The sequence below is a fragment of the Sarcophilus harrisii genome, chromosome 4 (genome assembly GCF_902635505.1).
Source record: "Sarcophilus harrisii chromosome 4, mSarHar1.11, whole genome shotgun sequence".
NCBI lineage: Eukaryota > Metazoa > Chordata > Mammalia > Dasyuromorphia > Dasyuridae > Sarcophilus > Sarcophilus harrisii.
In genome coordinates this window covers 22,479,605-22,502,247 of record NC_045429.1, presented here as the reverse complement: position 1 = coordinate 22,502,247, position 22,643 = coordinate 22,479,605, and the positions used below count along the sequence as shown (strand labels likewise).

Genomic DNA, 22,643 nt, shown 5'->3' with positions numbered 1-22,643 from the left:
GAATGTGGGCCACAACATAGTATTTTTGCTGTTGCTTGATTGCTTTTTGTTTCCTTTCTCTTTTTTTTTTTTCCTTTTTAATCTGATTTCTCTTGTGCAACAGGATAAATGTGGAAATATGTATAGAAGGATTGCATATATTTAACATATATTGGATCACTTCTATCTAAGGGATGGGGAAAGGAGGGAAAAATTAGACTACAAGATTTTGTAATGGTGAATGTTGAAAATTACCCATGTATATATAAATAAATAAATAAAATTATTTACATATAAAAAAGCTTTAATTAAAATAAACAAAATGAAAATAAAATAAAAAGCTTTAATTAAAAAAAAAAAAGAAACTGTTCTCTCCAAAGTTACCAATAATCTCTTAGCTGCTAAGTCTTTTCTGGCCTCTCTGTGACATTTGGCCCTAGTGACCATCTTCTCTGACCAGATTCTCTCTCCTCTCTGATCTCTCTTGCTTCTCTCATCTGTCTAACTATTTCTTCTGTCTCCTTTGCAGGCTCTTCATACTCTCTAACCACAGGTACCCCCCAAAAGTTCTATTTGGGGTCCCCTTATCTTCTCTCTCTGTACTGTCTCACTTGATGTGATCTAATCAGCTTCTATTGATCCTGTTACCTACTCTACACAGATGGTTTTATAAATCCAGCCCTAACCTCTCTCCCGAGTTCCAATCGTACACCGACAATTGCCTACTGATTATTTCACACTGGATACTCCATAGGCACCTTAAAACCATCTTTTCAGAAAAGAACTCATCCTCTTCCTCCCCTCTTCCCAATTTCCCTCTTTGTCCAAGCTAAGGCACCAAGATTTGTCACTGCAGTGTCAACCCCAACTCCTTGTTTTCACTCACATATCCAAACCCCTGACAAAGTTCATCATTTCTTTCTCCATAACGTTGCCATATGTAACCCCTTTTTATTCATGTAGTCACCTTATTGGTGTCCCCTAGCTTACTGTAATAGCCTCCTGTCTCCCAGTCATCATCCTCCTCTTAGCTACCAAACTGATTTTCCTGAAACCCAATCTTGACGACGTCATTTCTCCTACTCTATAAATGTCATAGCTCCCTATCACCCCCAGGAGCAAATATATAAAACACTTTGGCACTTAATCACAACCTCACCTCCTCCCATCTTTTCGGTCTTCTTAGACATTATTCCTGTTATTCCAAGCATTCTACGATCCTGCCATATTGACCTAATGCTGTTCTTCAGGAATGATGTGCTATTTCCCACCTCCCTGCCTTTGTAAGAGCTGTTTCTCATGCCTGGAATGCTGTCTCTCCTCTCATCCACATCTCAAAATCTGATTTTCTGTGGGACTTAACTCAAACACTCCCTCGGCCTTTCCGGGAACCCCACCTGGTCAAGTTCTCCCCTCAAAAGTCGTCTTCCATCTACAATTTCTGTACCCATTATCTCCTTATTGGAACGGAAGCTTTTTGAGGGCAGGGGTCATCTAGGTAATAAATACTTGTCGAGTCACCGATGGAAATACAAAACATATTCAAAATAAATAACAAGGTAAGTGAGGAGAGAAGCTAAATGGCTGCTGAAGGGGGAGGGAGAAGCATTGGGAAAGGTATTGTCCTGTCCTCTGGGAGCTTATAGTTTAGTTCAGAGTAGTAACAAGCGCGCAAAGAACTCTTAGGATATCACAACGTTAAAAGTGCCTTACGCCAAGGTGGAGAAATACCCAGCAGGAACTCCGAGTGCCTTGAGACCATTGTGGCGGTGAGGAAAGCCTGGGGAAAACCTGGAAATACTGCCAAAAATCTGTCTCACAGAAGGAAATGACTTGTCCACAGTCAGAGAGCAACAGAGATGATTCAAACCTCTACGTCTAAATGTGTTTTTATTTTTTTAGAGCTGCTGTATCCTCACCCACTGGTCTAGCCCCAAAGGTGAAGGGTGAAATAAAGAAAGATGAAGAAGTTACCGTACACAGGGAATTAAAAACCTCTTTGTGACGGGGTCTCCTTGCCGGAAGCCTAAAGCTACAAGTATTATGAACCGCGTGAATCGCCTCATGCATTTGGGCCCCTGTCAGAATTATTGCTAAATTTTAAAAGATAAACTTTTCTAAATATACCAGGAATCCAGGGTGGAATCTCAGCTCGGTTTCTAATGAGAAATGGATGTTTCTGTCATTACAGTTAGAGAGGAATGAGTTGACTGTGGTCTAAAGGAGCCAAGGAAAGGTCCCAGGAGGAGATGGTACCAAAGCCTGGCCTGGAAAGATTGGGGCAGAGGAAAGGGACAGTTTGCACACTCCTCAAACCCGGAGCTGGAGGTGACTCAGGGAAGAATCTGGCAAGCCACTCCCTTTACAGATGAGGGCACTGAGTCCCGAATCCATCGCTCCCATCGCTCCCCAGTCCTGACGAAGGCAGACTGCCCTGGAAGATAATCCTCAGGAAACTCCTACCTCTTCCTTCTTTCTCCACAGGAGACTCTTATCCTTCTTGGCCCGGGCTTTTTCCCACCGATCCAGCTCCTGATAATAGTTGTCAAAGATGCAGGGTTTGCAGCCGCAGCCACAGCACTGAGAAGGCAAAGGTTCAATGGGTCGGAGTCGAAGCCAGCTTTCTTCATCCTCCTCCTCCTCCTCCTCCTCTTCCTCCTCCATCATCAGTAGACAGTATCTGCTCAGGACAGGAAAAAAGGGAAGAAAGTTAGGAGAGCGTCTGGCTTAGAATAGGGGGCTGCCAATGATAGGCTAGGAAAAGTCCTGCCAGGATCCTAAGCAAAATGTCCTGCTCAATTCAACTCAACAAACATTAGACACCAACTATATATATGTCTATATCTATCTATATTTATTTGTCACCAACTATATGTCTATATCTATCTTATCTATGTTTATTTATTTATTATATGTCTAATCTATTTATATCTATCTATATTTATTTATTAGGCACCAACTGTATATATCTATAGCTATCTATCTATATTTATTAAGCACTAACTATATCTATCTATATTTATTAGGCACCAACTATATATATGTTGGTATGTGTTTATATCTTATTAGGCACCAATTATATATACATATATATGTGTGTATGCAATTGAGAACTTAGCAGGTGCTTAATAAACACAGGTTGAATTATATTGGATTGGGATGAAATGAAAATAATTGGAGATGGTGCAGTGGATAAAGCACCAGCCCTGGAGAAAGGAGGATCTGAGTTCAAATCCTGCCTCAGACATTTATTAGCTCTGTGACCCTGAGCAAGTCACTTCACTCTGTTTCCCTCAGTTTCCTCATCTGTAAAACAAGCCAGAGAAGGAAATACAAACTACTCTAGTATCTTTGCCAAGAAAACCCCAAATGGGGTCACAAAGAATTGGACATGATTAATAGATTAAACAGGAAGGAAATAGTTGGAGATGAATCAGAAGAGCCTGGATTCAAGTCCTGACTCTACCAGTGACTAGCTGTGTGATGTTGGTCAACAGTTACCTCCTCTGAATCTTATTTTCCTTGTCTCCCAAATGAAAGACTTGGTACAGCTGATTTTCTAGGTCTCTTCCAGCTCAGAAAGTCTCTGGGCCAAAGATTTCAGAAGCCACTCCATGTCAGGACAAAGGTCCTAATAATGAGAGCTGATCCAGGGGAACCACTATTGGAGGTGAAGAGCCAAGTCTCCGAGGTGAGGCCAGATGTCCATGCCTTGGGGAACATCATGTACGCGTATGGCTTGGACCAGAGGCCTCTATGCTCCCTTCCAACTCTCTGTTTCTGTGACTCTATGAAAGGCATGTGAATGATAGATTTTCAGTGGTTCTGGAGGGAAGGAGATTCAGGGTATAGGGACAGCATGAGCCAAAAGCAAGGGAAAAAGCAATTGCATACACACATATATATGTATATATAGTTGGTGCCTAATAAATAAATATAGATAGATGTAAACAAATATAGATATATATATAGTGGTGCCTAATATAGATAGATATAGATGTATATAGTTGGTGCCTAATAAATATAGATTAGACATATAATAAATAAGTAAATAAAGATAAGATAGATATAGACATATATATAGTTGGTGACTAATAAAATAAATATAGATAGATATAGACATATATATAGTTTGGGCCATTGTCTGATCATGTGGTTTGGCTGCAGCATGGAATGCTGGGCCAACCACTGTCCTAGATCTGGAAGATCCGAAGAGAAAAATTAAACCAGGCTCTCCTCAAGGAGCTTACATTCTAATAAGAGGGACATATAACAAGTGACAGTTAAGGAAGGAGAAAGCACTGAGGGTTGGGGGTGGGAGGTGGGGATTGGGGAGGACTGTGATCAAACTATAGCCCTTAGTCTCAGTTTCTTCATCTCTAAAATGAGGACGGTGGGTTAAATGGCCTCAGATCCTTCCCCACTCTAAATCCAGGATCCCATGATGGACAAATGGATGGACGGATGGATGGATGACCCAAAAGATGTTGCACGAGGTCAGAAGCAGCTATCAGTAACCAGGCCTGACTGCAGGGCCTGGGAGGGCACAGTGAACAAAGAGTTAAGTGGCTTGAAGGATGACTTATGATTTATTCTGAGCATCCTCAATGGGGAAGGAAGTTTGGGATTAATCTGGATTCCTGAGTATTTACATATGAGGTCCAGCATTTATGTAGAAGGAGCCTGGGACTAATCACTGCACCTGCAAACCCAGACTTGCCATTAATATCCCGAATGCAAATCAAAAATCAGAAGTAGGGGCTCCCCCCGGGCTGCTTCAAGCAGAGCAACACGGGGATCTGGGAACACTTGTCCCAAAGCTTTATAAATGCCGGCAATCCAGACTCGATGGGAATACATTAACCACCTCCTCCTTAGTCCCACTTCCAAAAGTCTCCTCAAATTTTCTCCACTTAATCTTTCTTTTTCAGCCCTTTGAGCTCCAAAATCAGGAGGTTGGGGCTCAGTGAGGAGAATCTTTACAGGCTAAAAAATAGTGTGGCCCAGTGGATACTGTCCAGGCATCGGAGTCAGAGTGATGGGTTCAAGTTCTGATCCTGACACATGACTCAGGAAAAGTCACTTAACATTTCAGTCAGGGCTCTAAATAATTTTTTTTGAAATAGCTTTTTATTTTCAAAGTACACACAAAGATAGTTTTTACCATTCACCCCTGCAAAACCTTGTGTTCCAAATTTTTCTCCTTCCCTCCCCTCCCCTTCCCCTAGACAGCAAGTAATTTAATATAGGTTAAACATGTGCAGATCTTCTATACATTAAATCACTTTTAAGACTGGATGTCACAGAATTATAATGGCTCTCTGTAGGCAGAAGGGATTTCCCTATTGGGAGCTCCTTATAAGAATGAAATCAAAGATCCAGATCAAAATTAAAGCAGTCTTGTAAAAATGGACGATCTCTTATAAGGGAGGCCCATGATTGGAGACTGGATTAAATGCTTTGTGAGGTTTCCTCTGGACTTGGGGGTTCTCTGATTCTCCCAGACACTTAAGGATCATTCACCTCCCCCAGCCAAATCATTTTTTCAACCATTCCCAAAGCCACCTAACCTTTCCCAACCTGTGGGAAGCCAGACTTCCTTTTAGTTATCCCGAGGGGCGCCATCATGTTCTGTAATTCAAGTGTTGGCAAACAAGTCCTAGCTATTTCTCTGAGAGTCCCTAAATCTAGGACCCATGATGACAAATGGATGGATGGATGAATGACCCAAAAAATACTGTAAGAGGTCAGAAGTGGTTATTATTTTATTATTATTACTATTATAATTTTATAGGCTTTAATTATTAATTTCCCCGCAATTTGCCAGAATCAAAATGATTTGGTTTTAATTTTGTGCTCAGAGACAGTCCCTTTAGCCCCACTTTTCTCCTTTGTGAGCAGTTTTTGGGAACTGGAGAGGAATTCTAAAAGACCAAAAAATACAGATTCATGCTGGGATTAAATACAAAGCAGCAGCAACTAAGGAGAGGAGGGATGGCAGTTAGGAGTGTGAAGGACTGTAGCATCTCCAGGTCATAGGTCCCTTGAGAGACAGGGTTATACAATGGGAAGAATACTAACTCGGGAATCCGAGAAACTGGGTTGAAATTCTGCCTCTGAGTTTTACTTCCTTGGGGAAGCCATTTTATTTGATCTCTCTGGGACTTAGTTTCCTCCTTTGTGTAGACCCAGAACTACATTAAAGAGAAATATAAAATCTGGCTCCCTCCCAGGTAGGAGAGGGAAGGGGCAGCCCAGAGCTTTCTGCCATGGATGGAGGGAAATATATCAGAGAGAACGCTGAGCTCCAGACTGGCTACCTTTCTGATGGACTTCCTGTGTGGATTCCAGAATTCTATGGAAGAGACCCATGGACAGAGGATGCTAGTCTACGGCAAGAAGAAAGAAAGTCTCTGGAAGCTGCAGCCTTATAGGGGAAGCTGGCTCATCACCATTCCCCTGATTTCTAAAGTCTTTCTCTAAGGCTGAGAGCAGGGGCTACAATGGTCTCATCAGGGTTCTAACTTGGGGCAAAGAGCCCCCCTTAGGAGCACTGCCGAGGTCAGTGAGGGATACTGGCCTACAACTAGCCCTGTGAGTGACACCTCAAATACTAGTGGAGTCTAAGAATATGAAGCTTAGGGTCAAATAAAGCCATAGCCTTGGTGCCTTCCAAGGAGGCTCTCAGACTTGATTTTTTCATCTCTTCCCCAAGTGCTGTTCTTTGAAGGGACAATCTGTGCTATTCACAGAACTGAAAACACCACAGGGAGAAGGGCTCCTCAAGGTGAAGCCATTTGGAAAAGCGAGTGAGAACGTCCCATTTATGTTGTGCCTGAAGTTTCTGAAGCCCCTTTACATCCATTATCTCTCTCGACTAGAGTGGGATGTGCAGGTGTTCTTGTTCCCATCAGAGATGTGCAAAGTGAGAGCGGAGAGAACGGGGACCTATCCGAGGTGACACTGGGAAGAAGCAGGAAGAAGGTCCAGATCTGTCTGACTCCAAATCTGCCAATTTGGTGCCCCTGATTTTGTGCTCTCGGGATAAATGTCATGGTTTCCTCTGTCTCTCCCATCTTCATCAGGGTCCTGAGCCAAGGGAAGCGGAAAGCAGGCTTCTCCCCAGCCCAAGTCACTCACAATAGGAGGTGATCGGAAAGATGAAGAGTAGCTGCTGAGGATCAAAGAGGGGCACATATTTTAATTTTCCAAAGGAAAACTACAGGTCTGTTAATCCCTGGTAAAATTCTAGCACAGAATATTAAGGAGAAGGTTTGTAAGTCCTTAGGAGAGAAGGGACAGATCATTGAAAGCCAGAGGGTTTAATTAAGAATGAGTCAGTACAACTCTGAGGTACCACCTCACACCTCTCAGAATGGCTAAGAGACAGGAAAAGATAATGATAAATGTTGGAGGGGATGGGGGAAAACTGGGACACTGATGCATTGTTGGTGGAGTTATGAACTGATCCAGCCATTCTGGAGAACAATCTGGAACTATGCCCAAAGGGTTATAGAATTGTTCATACCCTTTGACCCAGCAGTGTCTCTATTGGGTCTGTATCCCAGAGAGATCAAAGAAGAGGGAAAAGACTTAGATGTGCAAAAATGTTTGTAACAGCTCTTTGTGGTGGCAAAAAAATTGGAAATTGAGTAGATCCCCACCAATTGAGTAATGGCTGAAAAAGTTATGGCACATGAAAATAATGGAATATTATTGTTCCATAAAAAAAGAATGAGCAGACTGATTTTAGAAAGGTCTGGAAAGATTTATATGAAGTTATAGAGCAAATAAGTAGAACCAGGAAAACGTTATATACAGAAACAGCAAGATTGAGTGATCATCCACTGTAATAGTAACCCAAAGCAATCCCAACAAACGGCGGGTAGAAAATGCCATCCACATCCAGAGAGAGAGAACTATGGAGGCTGAATGTAAATCAATATATGTTAGGTTCACTTTTTTCCTGTTTCCTTTGATTTTTTTTTCTTCTCTCTCATGATTTACCCTTTTGTTCTGATTTTTTTTTTTCCAACATGATTCAGAAGGAAATAGGTTTTAAAAATGTACATGTAGAGGCAGCTAGGTGTGCAGTGGATAGAGCACCAGCCCTGAAGTTAGAAGGACCCGAGTTCAAATGCGGTCTCAGACACTTAACACTTCCTGGTTGTGTGACTCTGGGCAAATCACTTAAACCCAATTGCCTCAGCAAAAAAATAAAAAAACGTATAAATTTTTAAAATGTCATTTTTCAGGTACCTGGGGAAGATGGAAAAAAATATGATAAAATGAACTGGAGAAAGAAAAAAAATGCTAAGGAGTGTAGAGAAGAGAATCATTCTATCCAGGACCAAAGGGGAAAACTGAGGCACAAAGGATAAAGTGAATTGTCTAGACTCACAAAACTATTAAGTGTCTGAGGCTGAATTTAAACTCAGGTCTTCCTGACTCCATACCCAGTGATCTATTCATTGTGCTACCTAGCTGCCTTAGAATCAAATATAAACTCCTTTACTTGGCATTTATAGTTATTATCCACTCTTTCCCTTCACACCCTTTAAAGCATGGCCCTCTGTCCCTCACACACTCCAGCTCTATCTCTGAGCCTTTGTAAACTGTTTCTTATGCCTGGAATTCTTCCTCCCACCCTCCCCCTCTGCCCTCTTTACCTCTCCTTCTTAAAACCCTGCGGTCAGTTCAGGACCCATCTTTTGTGTGAAGATTCTCCCAGATCATCCCAGTTAATGGTACTTTCCCCAGCCAACAAAAAGTTCCCTATATTTTATATTCACTCACTCTGTTCCTGTTGTCTCACCTGGGAGAAGGAAAACTCCTTGAGGGCAGGAGCTATTTCACTTTTGTCTTTGAATCTCAGCACTTAGCACAGTGCCTGCTGGACAGTGGCTGCTTAGGAAATGCTGGTTACTTGATTAAACTCAAATGCCAGCTTCTCCAAGAAGCCCTCCCTGATACCCAGGGTTGAGCCACAAGCTGCCCCTTTAGCCTTCCTGGGCACTTTATTCAGACTTCTCCAATGAGTTCACTGAGGAAACATTCTATCAGGTTCATCAGAATAACATTCTGACAGCTTCCTCGTAGCAACATTGTGTCAGTAATTGTCACACCAGTAACTGTACGTGTCAGGTTCACAGCAGTAACTGTACGTGTCAGATTCACAGCAGTAACTATGTTCCAATTAGTTAGATCCTGCCTCCTTAGGTCAGTTCGACAAATAGATATTTATGACTTCCCCTTTCAGTGCTGGGGAGACAAAGGTAAAACATAACTTCGGCTTGCTCTCAGAGGGCTTCCCTTCTGTGGGGAGGAGTCAGGAAGAAGTTGGTTAGAACGTACATGAGAATGCAAAGAAGGCTACATGGGATGGAGGAAAAGGAAAAATCCTGCGGAGAGTTCTAGGAATGTTAGAGAAGGGAGAAATACTTTGTCCTGGCATGGGGGCAACCGAGAAGGCTCCCGAGGGCAGGAGAACTGGACCCGAGTCCTAAAGGGGCAAATAGGTTCTAAAAGGGAAAGTACATTTTAGGCGCTGGAAATGAGCTGCTTAAGGGAATGGAGGAGGAAGCTGGCAAATTGGGGGGGGGGGGGGGGGGGGGCATTAGTCAAATTTGGTTGGATCAAAAGTGTATAAAAATGAACTGGAGACGGGGCAGGCGACCTTAGGAGAGCGAATCCCTCCTTCTGAAGAAAGAAACCCCCAGCCTCAGTTTCATCACTCGTCAATGGAGGGAGAGACTAGGTCAAAGATTCTCAAGACTGCACATGGGTCTGAATGCAGGGGTCCCCAAGCTATGAAGCATTAGTGAATGTTTGATCTGCACGCCCGTTTTATGCAATATTTCTTGGCCCGACGGGCTCGGGAGCGGAAAGAGTTTAAGAAGCGCTGGCGCGGATGATCCTTGGGCGCTCTTGTGGACCTAAAGAGCGCGGGACCCAGCCGAGGTCTCCAGGGCTCATTCCCGGCTCCTCTGGATTAACCAGGTCCAGCCCCTCTGATTGTGCTGTCCCATGGCCCGGGACGCCGGCCGGCCGGCAAGCCTGCGCCCCTGGCTGGGGGCCGTTCCGGCGGCCCGAGGAGCCCGCGAGCCCGTTTCCTCCCCTGGAAGTGAGAGGGAGGCGCGCAGGGCTCCGAGCCCAGGACCCGGGGCACTGTGGGAGCCGGGCCCGAGTCGCCCTCCCGGCGCTGGAGGCGGGACTCACTGGCTCAGCTGACCCGGGGCCCAGCCGCCCTCGCTCCCCAGCCCCGCCAGGCCCGGGCCCTCCCGGGGCTCCTCTCGTACCTCCCACCACCGTCCGGCGCCGAAGCACGCCCCCACTCACCTCCGCGCCGGGTCGCTCTGCCGGGCTCCGCCCCCTCGGGGCCTGCCCGGGACTTCGCCGACGCTCCCTGAGCGGCGCGAGTCGAGGATGGGCGGGAGGAAGGAGAGCTGGGCTAGCGGCGATTGGCCGCAGCAGCCGCTTCTCGGCGGCCCGAGGCTCCGCCCCGGCCCGCCCCGGCTGCGCGCGCAGCCTGCCTCCCGACGGGCCTTGCGGCGGGCACCATGGCGGCGGCCCTGTGTGGGCGGCCGGTGGTGGGGACGCTGAGGGCACGGGCAGGCCCGGGGGGCGGCCTGGGCGCGGGGGGACCCCGGCGCAGCGCCTACAAGTGGGGCGTGCGCTCCACGCGCAAGCCCGAGCCGCCGCCGCTGGACCGCGTGTACGAGATCCCGGGGGTGGAGCCCGTGACGTGGGCCGGCCTCCAGCACCGGCACCCGGGCCTGGCGCAGCCCGTGTTCCCCCCGTGGGAGCGCGGCTGGGACGACCCGTGGCGGCCGCGGCCAATCCCGCGAGACTCCCACCCGCTGCGGCGCGAGAAGCTCTGTCACGTGGTGCACCAGCGCTCCCGCCTGCTGGAGGGTGAGTGGGGGGGGAACTGAGGGGGGAGGGGGCAGGAAGGGGAAACTGAGGCTGGGGAGGGGAGGCTAAGGCTGGGGGGAAGCGGGGCAGGAAGGGGAAACTGAGGCTGGGGGGAAGCGGGGCAGGAAGGGGAAACTGAGGCTGGGGAGGGGAGGCTAAGGCTGGGGGGAAGCGGGGCAGGAAGGGGAAACTGAGGCTGGGGAGGAGCTCCAGACCATGTACCCATGCCTCGGAGGCCCCCCCCTCCCAGGGTCTCGGAGCAGCCCGCTGGTTTCCCAGCTTCCTTCTCCAAAGCCACCCACTGTTTCTTAGTCCAAACGCCTCTTCACAGAGGGAGAAACTGAGGCTCGAGGGTGGCGGAGTGCCAGGGTGCTCCGCTCCAGGCTAGAAGCCCCCCTTCTGTAGAAGCCTTTCCCCGGGCTTTCTTCCTCCCGGCCGCTTTGCTCTGAGACCCCCGGTGATCCTGTCTGCATCTTCATTGTTTATATGTTTGTCTCTCCTGCCGCCCGGGAGCTCCCTGGCAGCAGGGCCAGTTTTTCTTTTCTCTCTGGATCTCTTGGGCTTAGCCAGACACATATCAGGTGCTTAATAAATGCGGGTTGATTGACTGCAGATAAGGAAACTCATCACCCAGCTCCTGGGGAGTGTGTAAGTGTAAGTCACGAAACCTGGATGACGGTGGCCACTTTGTAGCTTTGGAATCACCCTCTCTTCTGGGACTGCCCTCTGCCCTCAGCGGGTGCCAGTCTTCCCGCTCTGTCTAGGGTCCAAGGTCTTTCTCCACGCCCTGCCTGTGTTCGTCAGCCCCTTTTCCTGAAGGGTTGCCGCAGCCTCCCTGATTGGTCTCCTTGACTCGAGGCTCCTCTGCGTTTGCCCTCCTCCCAGCTGCCAGCTTGCTGCCCCCGTCACACACCTGAGATTTCTCTCTGGAAACTTTGCTGTTTGGCATTCATAGCCCATCCCGGCCCAGCTCCAGCTTCCCTCCTGCTGGGCCATGCTGTCCAGCCAATGTGGCCGCTTGCTGGTTCTTGTGCCCTCTGCTTGGAGTGCTCCCTCCTCGTCTCTCTGTTCCCTCATTGAAATCTGGGGGTCGGGCCAGATACTTTATGCCTTTATAACTTTATGCCTTATAACTGGCCTACCAAGGTCGCAGGTGCAAAGGGTTGTCTGCAGGCAGAGGTGCGACCCATCTGGGTATTACATCCCAGCCACGACACATAGGACTTTGGGCACATCTTTTCATCTCTCAGTGCCCCAGTGCTCCCTCAGGCTAGATTGGAGAGAAGGTGCTGAGCTGCATGAGGAGAGTGAATGGCCTCCCCTGAGAGTCACCCTGTAATGTATTAATAAACTATCCAATCCAATTACTTCACAGGAAAAGGCTTTTTATGGGACAGCAAGGAGACATCATGGATCTGGGAGGGGTGTCAGAGACTATCTAGGCTGACCCATTCATTTTGTAGCCAAGAAAACATTTCCAGAGTAGGGAAGCAGCTTACCCAGATTCCCATATATAATAAAGGCCATTTGACTCCAGAATCCAGTGTTCTTTATGCTGTGATTACCTTATGCTATGATTAATCTCTCTGGGCCTCAGTTTTCTCCTTTGGAAAATGAAGGACTTATGACCAAAGCTCATAAATTCTGACCTGGGCATTGTCATTAGCTTCCTTTCTCCCTCTGAAGTAAGTCTCCTCTACAAATGGGAGAGGCCTGAACTGAGAGTCTCCAAGGTCCCTTTCACTTGGACATTCGGAGAATCCGCAAACCTGGGGCCCTCAAATCTGCCCCTTCTGGTACCAGCCAAGAGGCCTGGCTTTGGAGTCTGTCACGATTGCTGGAGATGCTGGGGAAACCAGCCAGTCCCCCACACCCGACCTTAATTTCTTACCCTGGAAAATAAAAGCATTCAGATCTTTCCTGCATCTCACAGAACCAGGCCGAGCAGTTGAAATGATGGTCCTGGTTCCATTAGGTGAGCCGGCAGAGCACAGAGACCCAGGTGACCTGTGACACAAGAGCCTCGGAGATCTTGGAGACTCTTGCTCTACTGCAATGGAGGGGGCTGTGATCCAGAGATAGGGAAGGGCTGGCTTAGGGTCCCAGGGCAAAATGTTGGAACTGAGCTGGTTCCCTGGTTCCCAAACTGCTCTTTGTAGCAGCTAGAAGTCCCAACACTGCATGATTTGGAAAGGTATTCTCTGCTCCCTGGGTTGTTTTCTTGGTCCTTCCCCAGAAGTCTGTCGAAGAGTCAGGACTGTAGGGCCCCTCCCCAAAGGTGGGCTGAAGAGGGAAAAGCTTGGGGAGCCAATGTGATTGGCAGTTGTTTGGTCTGGAGAAGAGGATGGTTGCTTCAGTTCACAGAAACAAGAACTTTGCTTTCTCCTTGGTCCCAGAGAGCAGACCTGAAATGCATAGGGAATTCCAGCGAGGAGAGTTTCCAAATAAGGAAGCGCTTCCTGCAGGGGATGGTGCATAGTAGGTACAGAATGGCTGCTGGACTTCCTACTGCCAGGCGTTCTGCTGGGAGAAGGGCTCCATTAGAGGGGGGTGTTCCCTCTCACAGAAGGGGCCCCTCTTCAACAGCATGAATTTCTAGGGATCTTGTAGAGGGCACTTCTTCAGGACCTGGAGAAAAGCGATGGGGAAGCCCTGGACTTGGGCACAGCCTGGCTTCTGGTCCTGTGTGACCCAGATACGTCACCTTTCTCTGGGTCTCAATTCTCCCTCTGTAAAAAGAAGGGCTCGCACTGAGTGACTGTAAGGGCTCTTCCAGCTCTGCGTCCTGGACCCCTGTAACAGCCTTTGATGTGACTGTGTGACTTTTAGGGGAAATGATTCCCAACTTCTTAGTTATTTAATCATTATAAGGAGCTCCCATTATTGAAACTTCATTTCACCGATGCAGATTGGCCTCTCATCTTGTACTTGTTAGAAAGGCTAAGTGACTTTTCCATGGTCACTACGTGTGTCAGTGGCTGAACTTGAACCCAGGTGTTTTTGACTCTAGATTCAGGCCATTTCCCTACTGTGCCATATCACCTCTTTCACGGGGGAGGAAACCACAGGCAGCCATCTTGGTGTAGAAAGGGCTCTTAGAGTTCACTGAAGCTGAACTCTTGTCTGCCTCATAGGTTTGTGAGGAGGGGCCTCTGGGAACAGTGAGCCTTGTGGACGAATTGGTTTGGAGGCAGAGGACATGGGTGTGAAAGCTGCTGTGATGGTGGCTGCTTTGCTTGGTGGGACTTTGGGGAAGCCTCTGAAGGGGGTGGCTTAAACGAGCTCTTGGCTTCCAGGATATTTGGCCACACAGGGCACTTCCCGGCCTCCCCAAACCTCCCTGGTAGCAGATTCTTTTATAAGTCTGGGAGCTAATGACCTGTGGCTCAGAGACCACCAGCAGTAATTCTGAATGTGATCGTTCATATTTTATAACACTCTGCTTGATCTGCAGAGTATTGGGGGGTACTCACCACAAGAAGTACCCGTATTTGATGCATGAGGGAACAGGCCCAGGAAAGTAAAAAGAACATGCAAAGTCATTCAGTCTTCCCACTTGCTGCCAAGTTGATTTCAGAACTTTTGTCTTTAAGTTATGAGCCTTCTCTCTGCCCTCAAAAGGAAGGGGGGCCTTCCAGCACGTTCTGTGCCACCTAGCGACAGGACCCGTCCTCTGATAATCGCCCTTCCAAAGCATCAAAGGCTCACTTTCAGTTCTTGATGTTTAATTCATGACTTGTCCCTGAGTCTGAGCAACCCTGTGGCAGCTTTCTCCCTTTAATAAATGGCCTGTTGTCAAAAATGATTGCCCAAGCTCTGCCACTCAAGTCTTGAGCAGTGTGTGGGGAACATCTGGCCAGGGGCTACTCATCCTCCCTCCCCCCTACCATTACAGGATTCCAGGAGAGCCAAATCTAGGGAGTTAGGGGGCTGTCATCTTGTTCCCCCCCTCCCCCCTCCATAGGGAGCCTCTTAAACATCTGTAGACTTTTAAGGGGGAAAGCAGCCCCTCCCATCCTGATTGTCTTTTTTGCTGACTTACCCCCCTAGGTGTAAAGCAGGCACTCTGGCTCACCAAATCAAAGTTAATAGAAGGCCTTCCAGAGAGGGTCCTCAGCTTGGCTGAAGCTCCGGCAAATCATATCGAGAACCAGGATGAGCAGGTCCAGAATGCCATCTGCCACGCACGCCTGTGGCATTCCACCGAGGAGATCCCCAAGAGAGAGACGTACTGGTAAGTTGCCAAGCACGCTGCGCTCACATCTTGAGAAGAGTGGCCTTGTTGATACCACTCACCCATGTGTCTCTTGTTTCTCCCCCAAAGCCCCGTCATTGTGGATAATCTAATACGGCTGTGTAGGATGAAGATCTCCCAATATCCTGCTCTGACCAGAAGGATACAAGCCAAGGACTACATGCTATCAACCTCGTGGCATCGAGGTCAGTGCTGGTGAGCACCCCTGCTGCTCCTTGGAGCCTCCATCCCACCCCGCCTTCAGTTTGTCTGTCTGGGTAATGGATCAGTGAGGACTTTGTATCTCATGGATTGTATAGGAAGAGCATTCATTCAGTGAACTCTCTAGTGACACAGGCAGGACACCTGGATTCTGATCGTGGCACCTCGGGCAGGTCACAGAGTTTTATGTGTGACTGTCGCCCTCTGTTACAGCCTAAGTTCCCTGAGGGCTTTGTTTGGTATTGGTGTCCCTAAGCACCTAACACTGTGCTTGGCTCTAATAAGTGCTTACTAAATGCTCGTTCGTTCAGGGTGCCTTCCAGGCATGGAATTCATTCATTCATTCATCAGCCCAGTCTTTTGTTCCTACCCTAAACCCTGTTAGGAAGAGGCAGTTGTGGGTGATTTGAACAGAGATGGCAAGATCCTATGGATGGTACCACTTTCTTGCTAGAGAAAACCTCTTGGCTGGAGCTCCCCAGCAGCCTCTGCTCAAGGAGTCGGAGTGACAGAAAGCTTGGCGCCCTCAATCAATTAGAACCTCATTAAGTAGAGAAGAGCATAATAGCAAACATCAAATGTTGCCTCTAATTAAACTTCCCCATTCCCTGTAGTCACAGAGAAGGGCTGTGTGGAGGATTGAATTAGAAACCGCAGTGGTGTGGTCTGTGGGGAGGCCTTACTACCCAGGGTCACCGAAGGCCTAGGGACACTTATTGTCTTCTCTGGAAATAGGAAATCACTGAGTTATCTTGGAAGAGAGACTTCTGCTCCTGCCCTTGTATTTTACAGATGAGGAAACTGAGTCACAGAGTAGCAAAGGGATCCACAAGAAAACAAAACCATTTTATGAGGTGTGAAGTAGTCAGGGTGGTTTTTTAAAAACTTTCTAGATTCCATCCCCATGAGCCTTCTGCTCTTCAGGGCCATGTCCTTGGGCAGGCCTGGCTTTTCCCAGCATGGCTGCTATTGCTCGGGCTGCTCCTCTGTGGGAGTTCGCAGCAAAGCCTATTTATGAGCCACATGAGACCATCCATCTCACTGCCGAGAGTCCGGAGCTTTCTCAGCTTATTAGGACACTGCATTTACTTGGCTTCCGATGACTTTTGGCTTTTTCCACTGATCAGATCCACCCAAAAGGGCCCAGCTCCAGTACGAGTCACAACAAGGTCTGAGGCACTGCCCAGGCTGCAGCGTTAGAGAGGCGGGCCCCAGTGAGTAGGATGGCGGCTGCAGGGCCCGTGCGCCCTTTCTCTGGGTAGGCCAGTGTTGGGCCCAGTTCTGGGGCCATGTTTTGGAAGTGACACTGGCGTGCTGGGGCAGCCTTTGGGGCACACCCATAGGTGTCAGAACCACTTGTTAGGAAGAACCTGGATATTTAGCCTAGGGGGAAAAAAGAAAATTTAGAGCAAAGTGATTTCTATTTTCTGGAGGTTGAAAGACTGCCATGTGACAAAGAGATGGGGCTTAGAACAAGGGGAGTTTAGAGCCCCCCTGCTCCTGGGGGGGTTGGCTGGAAGTTACAGAGACTGGCTGAAGCTTAGAGTCAGGGAGCGCCTCCCCACTGAGTGACCTTGAGAGCAGAGCATTGGTGGGAAGGGGCTGCAGCAGGAGCCCGCTGTCCTCTCAGGGCCAGGACCCTGGGATCTGGAAAAGACGGCTTAACTGGAGCAGGGACGTGGCCTCCCCTGGGCTCTGGACACTGTAATTCGTTCCCCGGGAGCAAGGCTTATATGTTGCTGAAGTGTTATGTGAGGTCGCAGTGGGACACCAGGAGAGGTGTGAGCTTGGGATTTCCTGCCCTCGAGCTGCTTGCAGTTGGAGAAGCCCTAAGTGCTGGCTGGCTCCCTGATCCGAGCGTGCATCCTTTTCCCTGCTGGTGCAGGTAGCAGCCCAGCTTACCTTCACATCGTTCTCCAGGCTGGGCATTGAAGCCTTTTCTCAGAGTCTTCCCAATCCCTGCTTCTCAGCGTTGCCTGTAGGCCCTGCATTGAGCCAAGTGGTCTGCCAGACAAAAAGAGGCTTCTGGGCACAAGGGGTTCATCATGGGAGACTGGGAATTTAGAGTGAGAAGGGACCTACTCTCTTGTTTTTCAGATGAAGCAGCAGGCTCAAGTGAAGAGATTTTTCCCAAAGTTCTTTAGCTAATTATGCCCAGAGTAGGTTTGGAACCCAGGTGTCGCTGGCTTCCAGCCTCCTATTCCACGCGATCCAGGCCAGACAGCCGATGCCCATGCTCTGATTCTGGTGAATGCCAGCTGCACATCTGCCTCGTTCTCTGCTCATTAGGGGCCTTGGGAATGCAAGGGCTGGTACAGCGATGTAGCCGTTTGCCTCTTTCTCTCCTTACAGAATCCGTTTTCCTTCAGATCCGTGGTCTTAATGGGACTCGTCTGAGTGCCAAGGATCCTTTGCTGCCAATTGCTTCCCAGGAAGAGGTCCAGGCTACTGAGAGTCATGTTCTAGAGACCTTCTACCCCATCGCTCCAACCATTAATCTTCACGAATGTGACATTTATCATGTGAAAGAAGACACAGGTTGGTAGAACTGGGGGGCAGTCGCATGTGTACACGAAGGGCCCGTTGGAGGCCAGGTGGAACGGTGAGCCACTTCTCTCCTCCTGTTCTGTGTCTGTTCCTTTGTCAACTTTGGGAGGGTGAGACCTGGCATTATGCCAGAATTGTACCAGGGAAGGGATGGGGTGGCAGGGGAGGGTGCAATTGAGCTGGCAGTTTGTCACTTGCAAAGGAGCAGTTTTTTCCCTCCTAGGAACCAAGATTTTGAGTGGATATAGTAGACCCAGACTGGTATAAACAAGGCCATTGGGTGGGCTGTGCCTCCTGCTCTGGAATCCTTGGCCCTCACTAGGATTTTCCCATCCTTCCTCATTCAGGAGAAGCAGTAGGCTGAGAGTGGCCCTGCGCCTTCTCTGACTCCAGGTGCCAGGGATTCTTCTTCTCCCACAAATCCCTAATTAGACCTGTGCTTTGATTTTGTTGTCATTCTTTGGAGGTGTGCACAGCACGGTGAGCTGAAACGGGGCCTCCCTCTGACACATCCTGCCCATGGAGCTCCAGGGATTTCTCTAAGACTTTGGGGCTCTGGGCAGGCTACCCCCGTGGCTCAGTGGTGGGAACTGCTCCCCCTGAGGGGAATATAAGGCCTGGAGGCTTTTACCCCTGCCCCCAAGTGGCCATTTCATCACTTCATTTGCTCCTTATTCTTCCCTTTTCACCAGCTGTCTCATGCTCAGCTGATTGTAGGATTGATCTACGACCACTGGAGTTTTCTTCCCCTGATATGTAACTGAACTGTGCTATGGATCGAGGATGAGAGGGGAAGGGGCACATGCTCCCTGACCAGTCCAGCCTCGGTTCTGTGATCTGCTAGGCTTGATGCCTCAGTCACCCATCCCAGCCTTCCATGGTTTCCATGTTCTAGGTTTCCATGAAAGCTACCCTTACCCCCATCCGCACACTGTGTACTTCATGGAGTCAGCCAACTATCGCCGAGCCCGATTTTATCCCGAGCAGCTCCGAGCCAAGATGATCATGTTCGCTTTTGGCAATGCCCTGGCTCAGGCCCGGACTCTGTATGGGGTACGTGCTCTCGTGTCATCTTCCCTGGCCCTGTTTGCTGAGGAAGCTCCTGTCAGCAAAGTGGAAGAGTGTGTGTGTGTGTGTGTTCCTAGCAGCATTTTGTGCAGCCTGGTGAGGGCAGACCTTGGGTAACAGGGTGACAACCAGTGGGGAGAAAGATGAGCTTCCCCCTCCGGCTCTGCCTTTGTGCATACAAGGTACTTAGGAAGGATCGTTAAGCAGTGACTGAGGGAACACGTGCCCCAAAGGTTCAAATTGCCAAGGTCCTCAGAGCAGGCCGGCCCTTCTCACTAAAGCCTGGCCCACAGAGAGGCGAAGGCACTGAGAGGGGGCAACCCTAGGGACGTTCAGCTTGCAGTGCCGCTGCCAGTGGGGTGCTTAGCCTCGATGTGCTTCCTGCGAGCAGAAAGCACTAGACTCAAAGCTTTGTCCCCAAATCTCCTGCTCCTGTGGTTTTGGGTGGTTCCCATGAGGAAGGTGGGTTTTGCAGACTGGATGAGTGGGGTTAAGCCCTGGTTTTCTCTGTCTGTCTGTCTGGAGCTAAATTGAAGACCTGCAATGTGGGATGTTCACTTAACAGTGCTCTCTGGAGACCCTGAGGCTGGGGAAATGGCCCTTTTTGGGCACCTTTGGTTGCCAGCCAGGGTAGACACTGTTGGATGCATCCCAACTCAGCTGGATCCTTTACTGGGCTGATTGCCTTCAGTCCCCAGCCTTTGTCGGACGCTCCAGGAGGCTGCAAAGACAAATGGTCAAGGAGCAAGGGGTTGTGTCAGCCCCTGGCAGGAGTTCTGGGGCTCTCCTCTGTCCCTGCCTTTCCCTCCCAGCCTCTAGCCCCGGAATCAGAGCAGCCCTTTCCTGGCAAGTTCCTTCTGGGCCGGGCTGTGGCCAGTGTGGTACCATTGCCAGGTGGAGTAGCAGGCTGGGTGGAGCAGGGAGCAGGCATTCTGAACTGCGGGGAAGAGCATCAGCTGGACAAAGCGTGAGCTGGGATTGGTCAGGGCTGGCCGGCCACCTCCCTGCTCCTCCGCAGTTGCCCAAAGAGCTAGCCATTGATTGAGTGGAAGGGCCCTTTGTGGGACCCAGGCCGAAGCCTCCTGCCCTCACCATGCACCCAGCATAACGCCCAAGGTGCTGCTTGTCCCTCTCCTCAGGAGGAGGCCCAAGTGCTGGAGCGGCCCATTGTGGTGCAGAGCGTCGGCACGGACGGCCGCGTCTTCCAGTTCGTAGTGTTCCAGCTGAACACGACAGACCTGACTTCCAGCGATGGGGTCAAGAATCTTGTCTGGGTGGATTCAGACCAGCTTCTCTATCAGCATTTCCGATGTCTTCCAGTCATTAAAAAGAAAGTCGTCGTGGTAAGTATGAAGCCAAGTCTTCCCCTGTGGTCAGGGAAAGAGGGGGAGGGGGGTCTTGCACTTGAGCCACTTTCTACAGCTCAGTTTACCTCCTCTCTGAAATGGGGGCAGCTCCCAGAGCCAAGCTGAGACTGGTGAGGGGAGGGCTTGGTGCAGTATAAATGATGAGGCGAGGGTGGTGGTCATGTCCTTTCTGAAGCCGGCATCGCCCATCCATCTTGGCAGCCTTAGCCTGTTCACAAATCACACTGATAGACCCAAGATGCACCTCAAAGGTCACTCAGTCCAACCTCCTCATCAGAAAGAGGAAACGTGGGGGCAGCTAGGTGGCAGAGTGGGTAGAGCACCAGCCCCAAAGTCAGGAGGACCTGAGTTCAGATATGGCCTCAGACACTTAACACTTCCTGGCTGTGTGACCCTGGGCAAATCACTTAAACCCAATTGCCTCAGCAAAAAGAAAAAAGAAATGTGAGGATTTGAATCCAGAGGCATCTCTAGGCCTAGTTGGACACCCTGTTAGGGAGCTCGGTTTGAAGGAGAAGAAAGCAAGCAGACCCTTTTCACTAATGGGAGAATGAGCATCCTTGCTGGCTGCAGCTGAAGGCGTGCAGATGAAAGGTCCCCATGGGAAAGTCTCAGGAGCGTTTCAGAGGTGTGTCTAGCTTGGCCCCTGCCCCTCCCCCTCCTCCTGCAGAGACACCAGCATTAGAAAAGAGCTCCTTTTCCAGCCCTGGGAAACTGACTTTTGTTTTAATTACATCCAGTAAATGGGAGAGCAGAAAGGTGATTCTGTGTATTCTCTCCAGGAACCTGTTGGAATTGTTGATTATCAACCTGCAACTTTCAGGAAGTTTTTAGCCATGTACTTACATGGCGCAGCCTGAACTCCGACCCTCGGACTGCCCCAAGACCCTGATGGGTCCCCATCTGGACCCCTTCTCCTGGGTGACAATAAAGTGCTATTTATATCCTTGAGCTTGTCAGTAATTTGAGGGGGTTTTCAAGGCCATTGCTGTCAGTGAGACAGTGTCCTAGCCCTTTTTTGGAAGTTGCCGTAACCTGGACTGCCCAGTCCATCGTCTATCAGGAAATGTGTCCACGTGTGGCAAAGGGCGTGGTGAACCTTCCGGGAGGGCAGTGAGGGGCCTGGAAAAGTCCTCCTGGGGACAGCCAGGATAGCCTGGCAGCCACTGTTCCAAACAGTCCTGAGGAATTGTGGGTGCCGAGAGGGTCAGTCCACTACAGGAATTGCTGGCTAGTGCCTTCTAGGACTCCCGCTGGCATCGGAGACCTTGGACAGAGGGAGATCACTTAAAGTTCTGAGGGGTGCCAGTGCTCCTGTTCAGTTTCTCAGGATCACTAAGCAGGGCCTCCTTAATTGGCAGTTCCCCTCCCCTCGTCGAGTTTAGTTGCCCTCTGTTCCTGGCATCTTATCTTGACATTCCTGAGATTTCCTGCAGAAACTATGGGTATTTACCAGGAGGTGTAGACCAGTCAATGATGCCATGAAAGCACACACTGGTGTTGACTCCTGTTTGTATCATCCTTCCTCAGTGGTGGAGCCATGTGACCCTAGACAGGTCTGTCTAAGGTCACATAGGTCATTGGCCCCACTGAACATTATCACGTTCCTTTACTGTAGAGTGGAACTGATCAATACTTGGCTTTGTGAGGTCTGCAAAGTCCCCCTTAAATGGGGGGGGAATAGAAGGGGCTTCTTAACCAATAAAATGGGGGTAATAGCTTTAGTTCCTACCTCAGAGTGTTGCAGGGAGGTTCAATGGTTATGGAGGTTGTAGAGAGAAAGAACTAAAGAACTTTTTGCATCTAAAATGGGACCGAAGTGGCAGCTGTTATGACTGTAATTGTTAAATGAAAAGAAGTGGAGCGAGTCAGAAGTATACCTGAGCCTTGGACATGAGGGTTGTTTAATCTTCTTATAAACCCAGAGAGGGAGAGGGACTGCTTGAACTCACCCAGCTATGAGAGAAGAAAAGCAGCATTGGAACCCAAATCCTTTGACTCCCAATCTTGGGTTCTCCTCAATGCAGTGTTGCCTTGAGGATTAGCAGAGACTGGAAGCTCACACATCATAAGGGACCGCATGAATGAGCCCCTGTACCCTGTGTGCCCCCAGCAAGGACAATGCTCTAGTGTTCAGGCAAAGCTCAATCCTGTTCGCATTTGCGCCCAGCTCTCATGGGTGGGTGCAGGAGCCAGTGACCACTGCTAGAGAACAAGAGGATTTCCTCTTTGGGGCCTTTTCAGCCACAGTGCTGCCTGCCTAGGTCAGCACTTCTGAAGCCGTGGGAGGGGCTTCTGTGTGGCCTTCGTAG

The 22,643-nt window shown here is 49.3% G+C and overlaps 2 protein-coding genes across 3 annotated transcripts in view; one reads left to right on the top strand and one right to left on the bottom strand.

Moving 5' to 3' along the window:
- The window catches only part of LOC100924149 (NADH-cytochrome b5 reductase-like), a 29,116-nt gene extending 18,636 nt beyond the window's left edge, over window positions 1-10,480 (bottom strand). Inside the window, exons 1-2 of one of the 2 annotated variants that reach the window (XM_031969069.1) lie at window positions 10,318-10,480; window positions 2,443-2,659 (exon numbers count right to left, since the gene is read on the bottom strand). In XM_031969069.1, coding sequence (XP_031824929.1) covers window positions 2,443-2,646 — 204 coding nt within the window. In that variant the 5' untranslated portion in view covers window positions 2,647-2,659; window positions 10,318-10,480. The remainder of the gene's footprint in view (window positions 1-2,442; window positions 2,660-10,317) is intronic. The other variant, XM_031969070.1, reaches the window with a different exon arrangement.
- Window positions 10,481-10,495: 15 nt separating this feature from the next.
- MRPL37 (mitochondrial ribosomal protein L37) lies at window positions 10,496-21,282 on the top strand. Its single transcript, XM_031969068.1, has 7 exons — window positions 10,496-10,893; window positions 14,944-15,127; window positions 15,218-15,333; window positions 17,702-17,887; window positions 18,792-18,949; window positions 20,104-20,307; window positions 21,114-21,282. Exons 1-7 carry the CDS (start codon window positions 10,539-10,541, stop codon window positions 21,189-21,191), a joined length of 1,281 nt encoding a protein of 426 aa, XP_031824928.1. The 5' UTR covers window positions 10,496-10,538; the 3' UTR covers window positions 21,192-21,282.
- The last annotated feature ends 1,361 nt before the right edge of the window (window positions 21,283-22,643 follow it).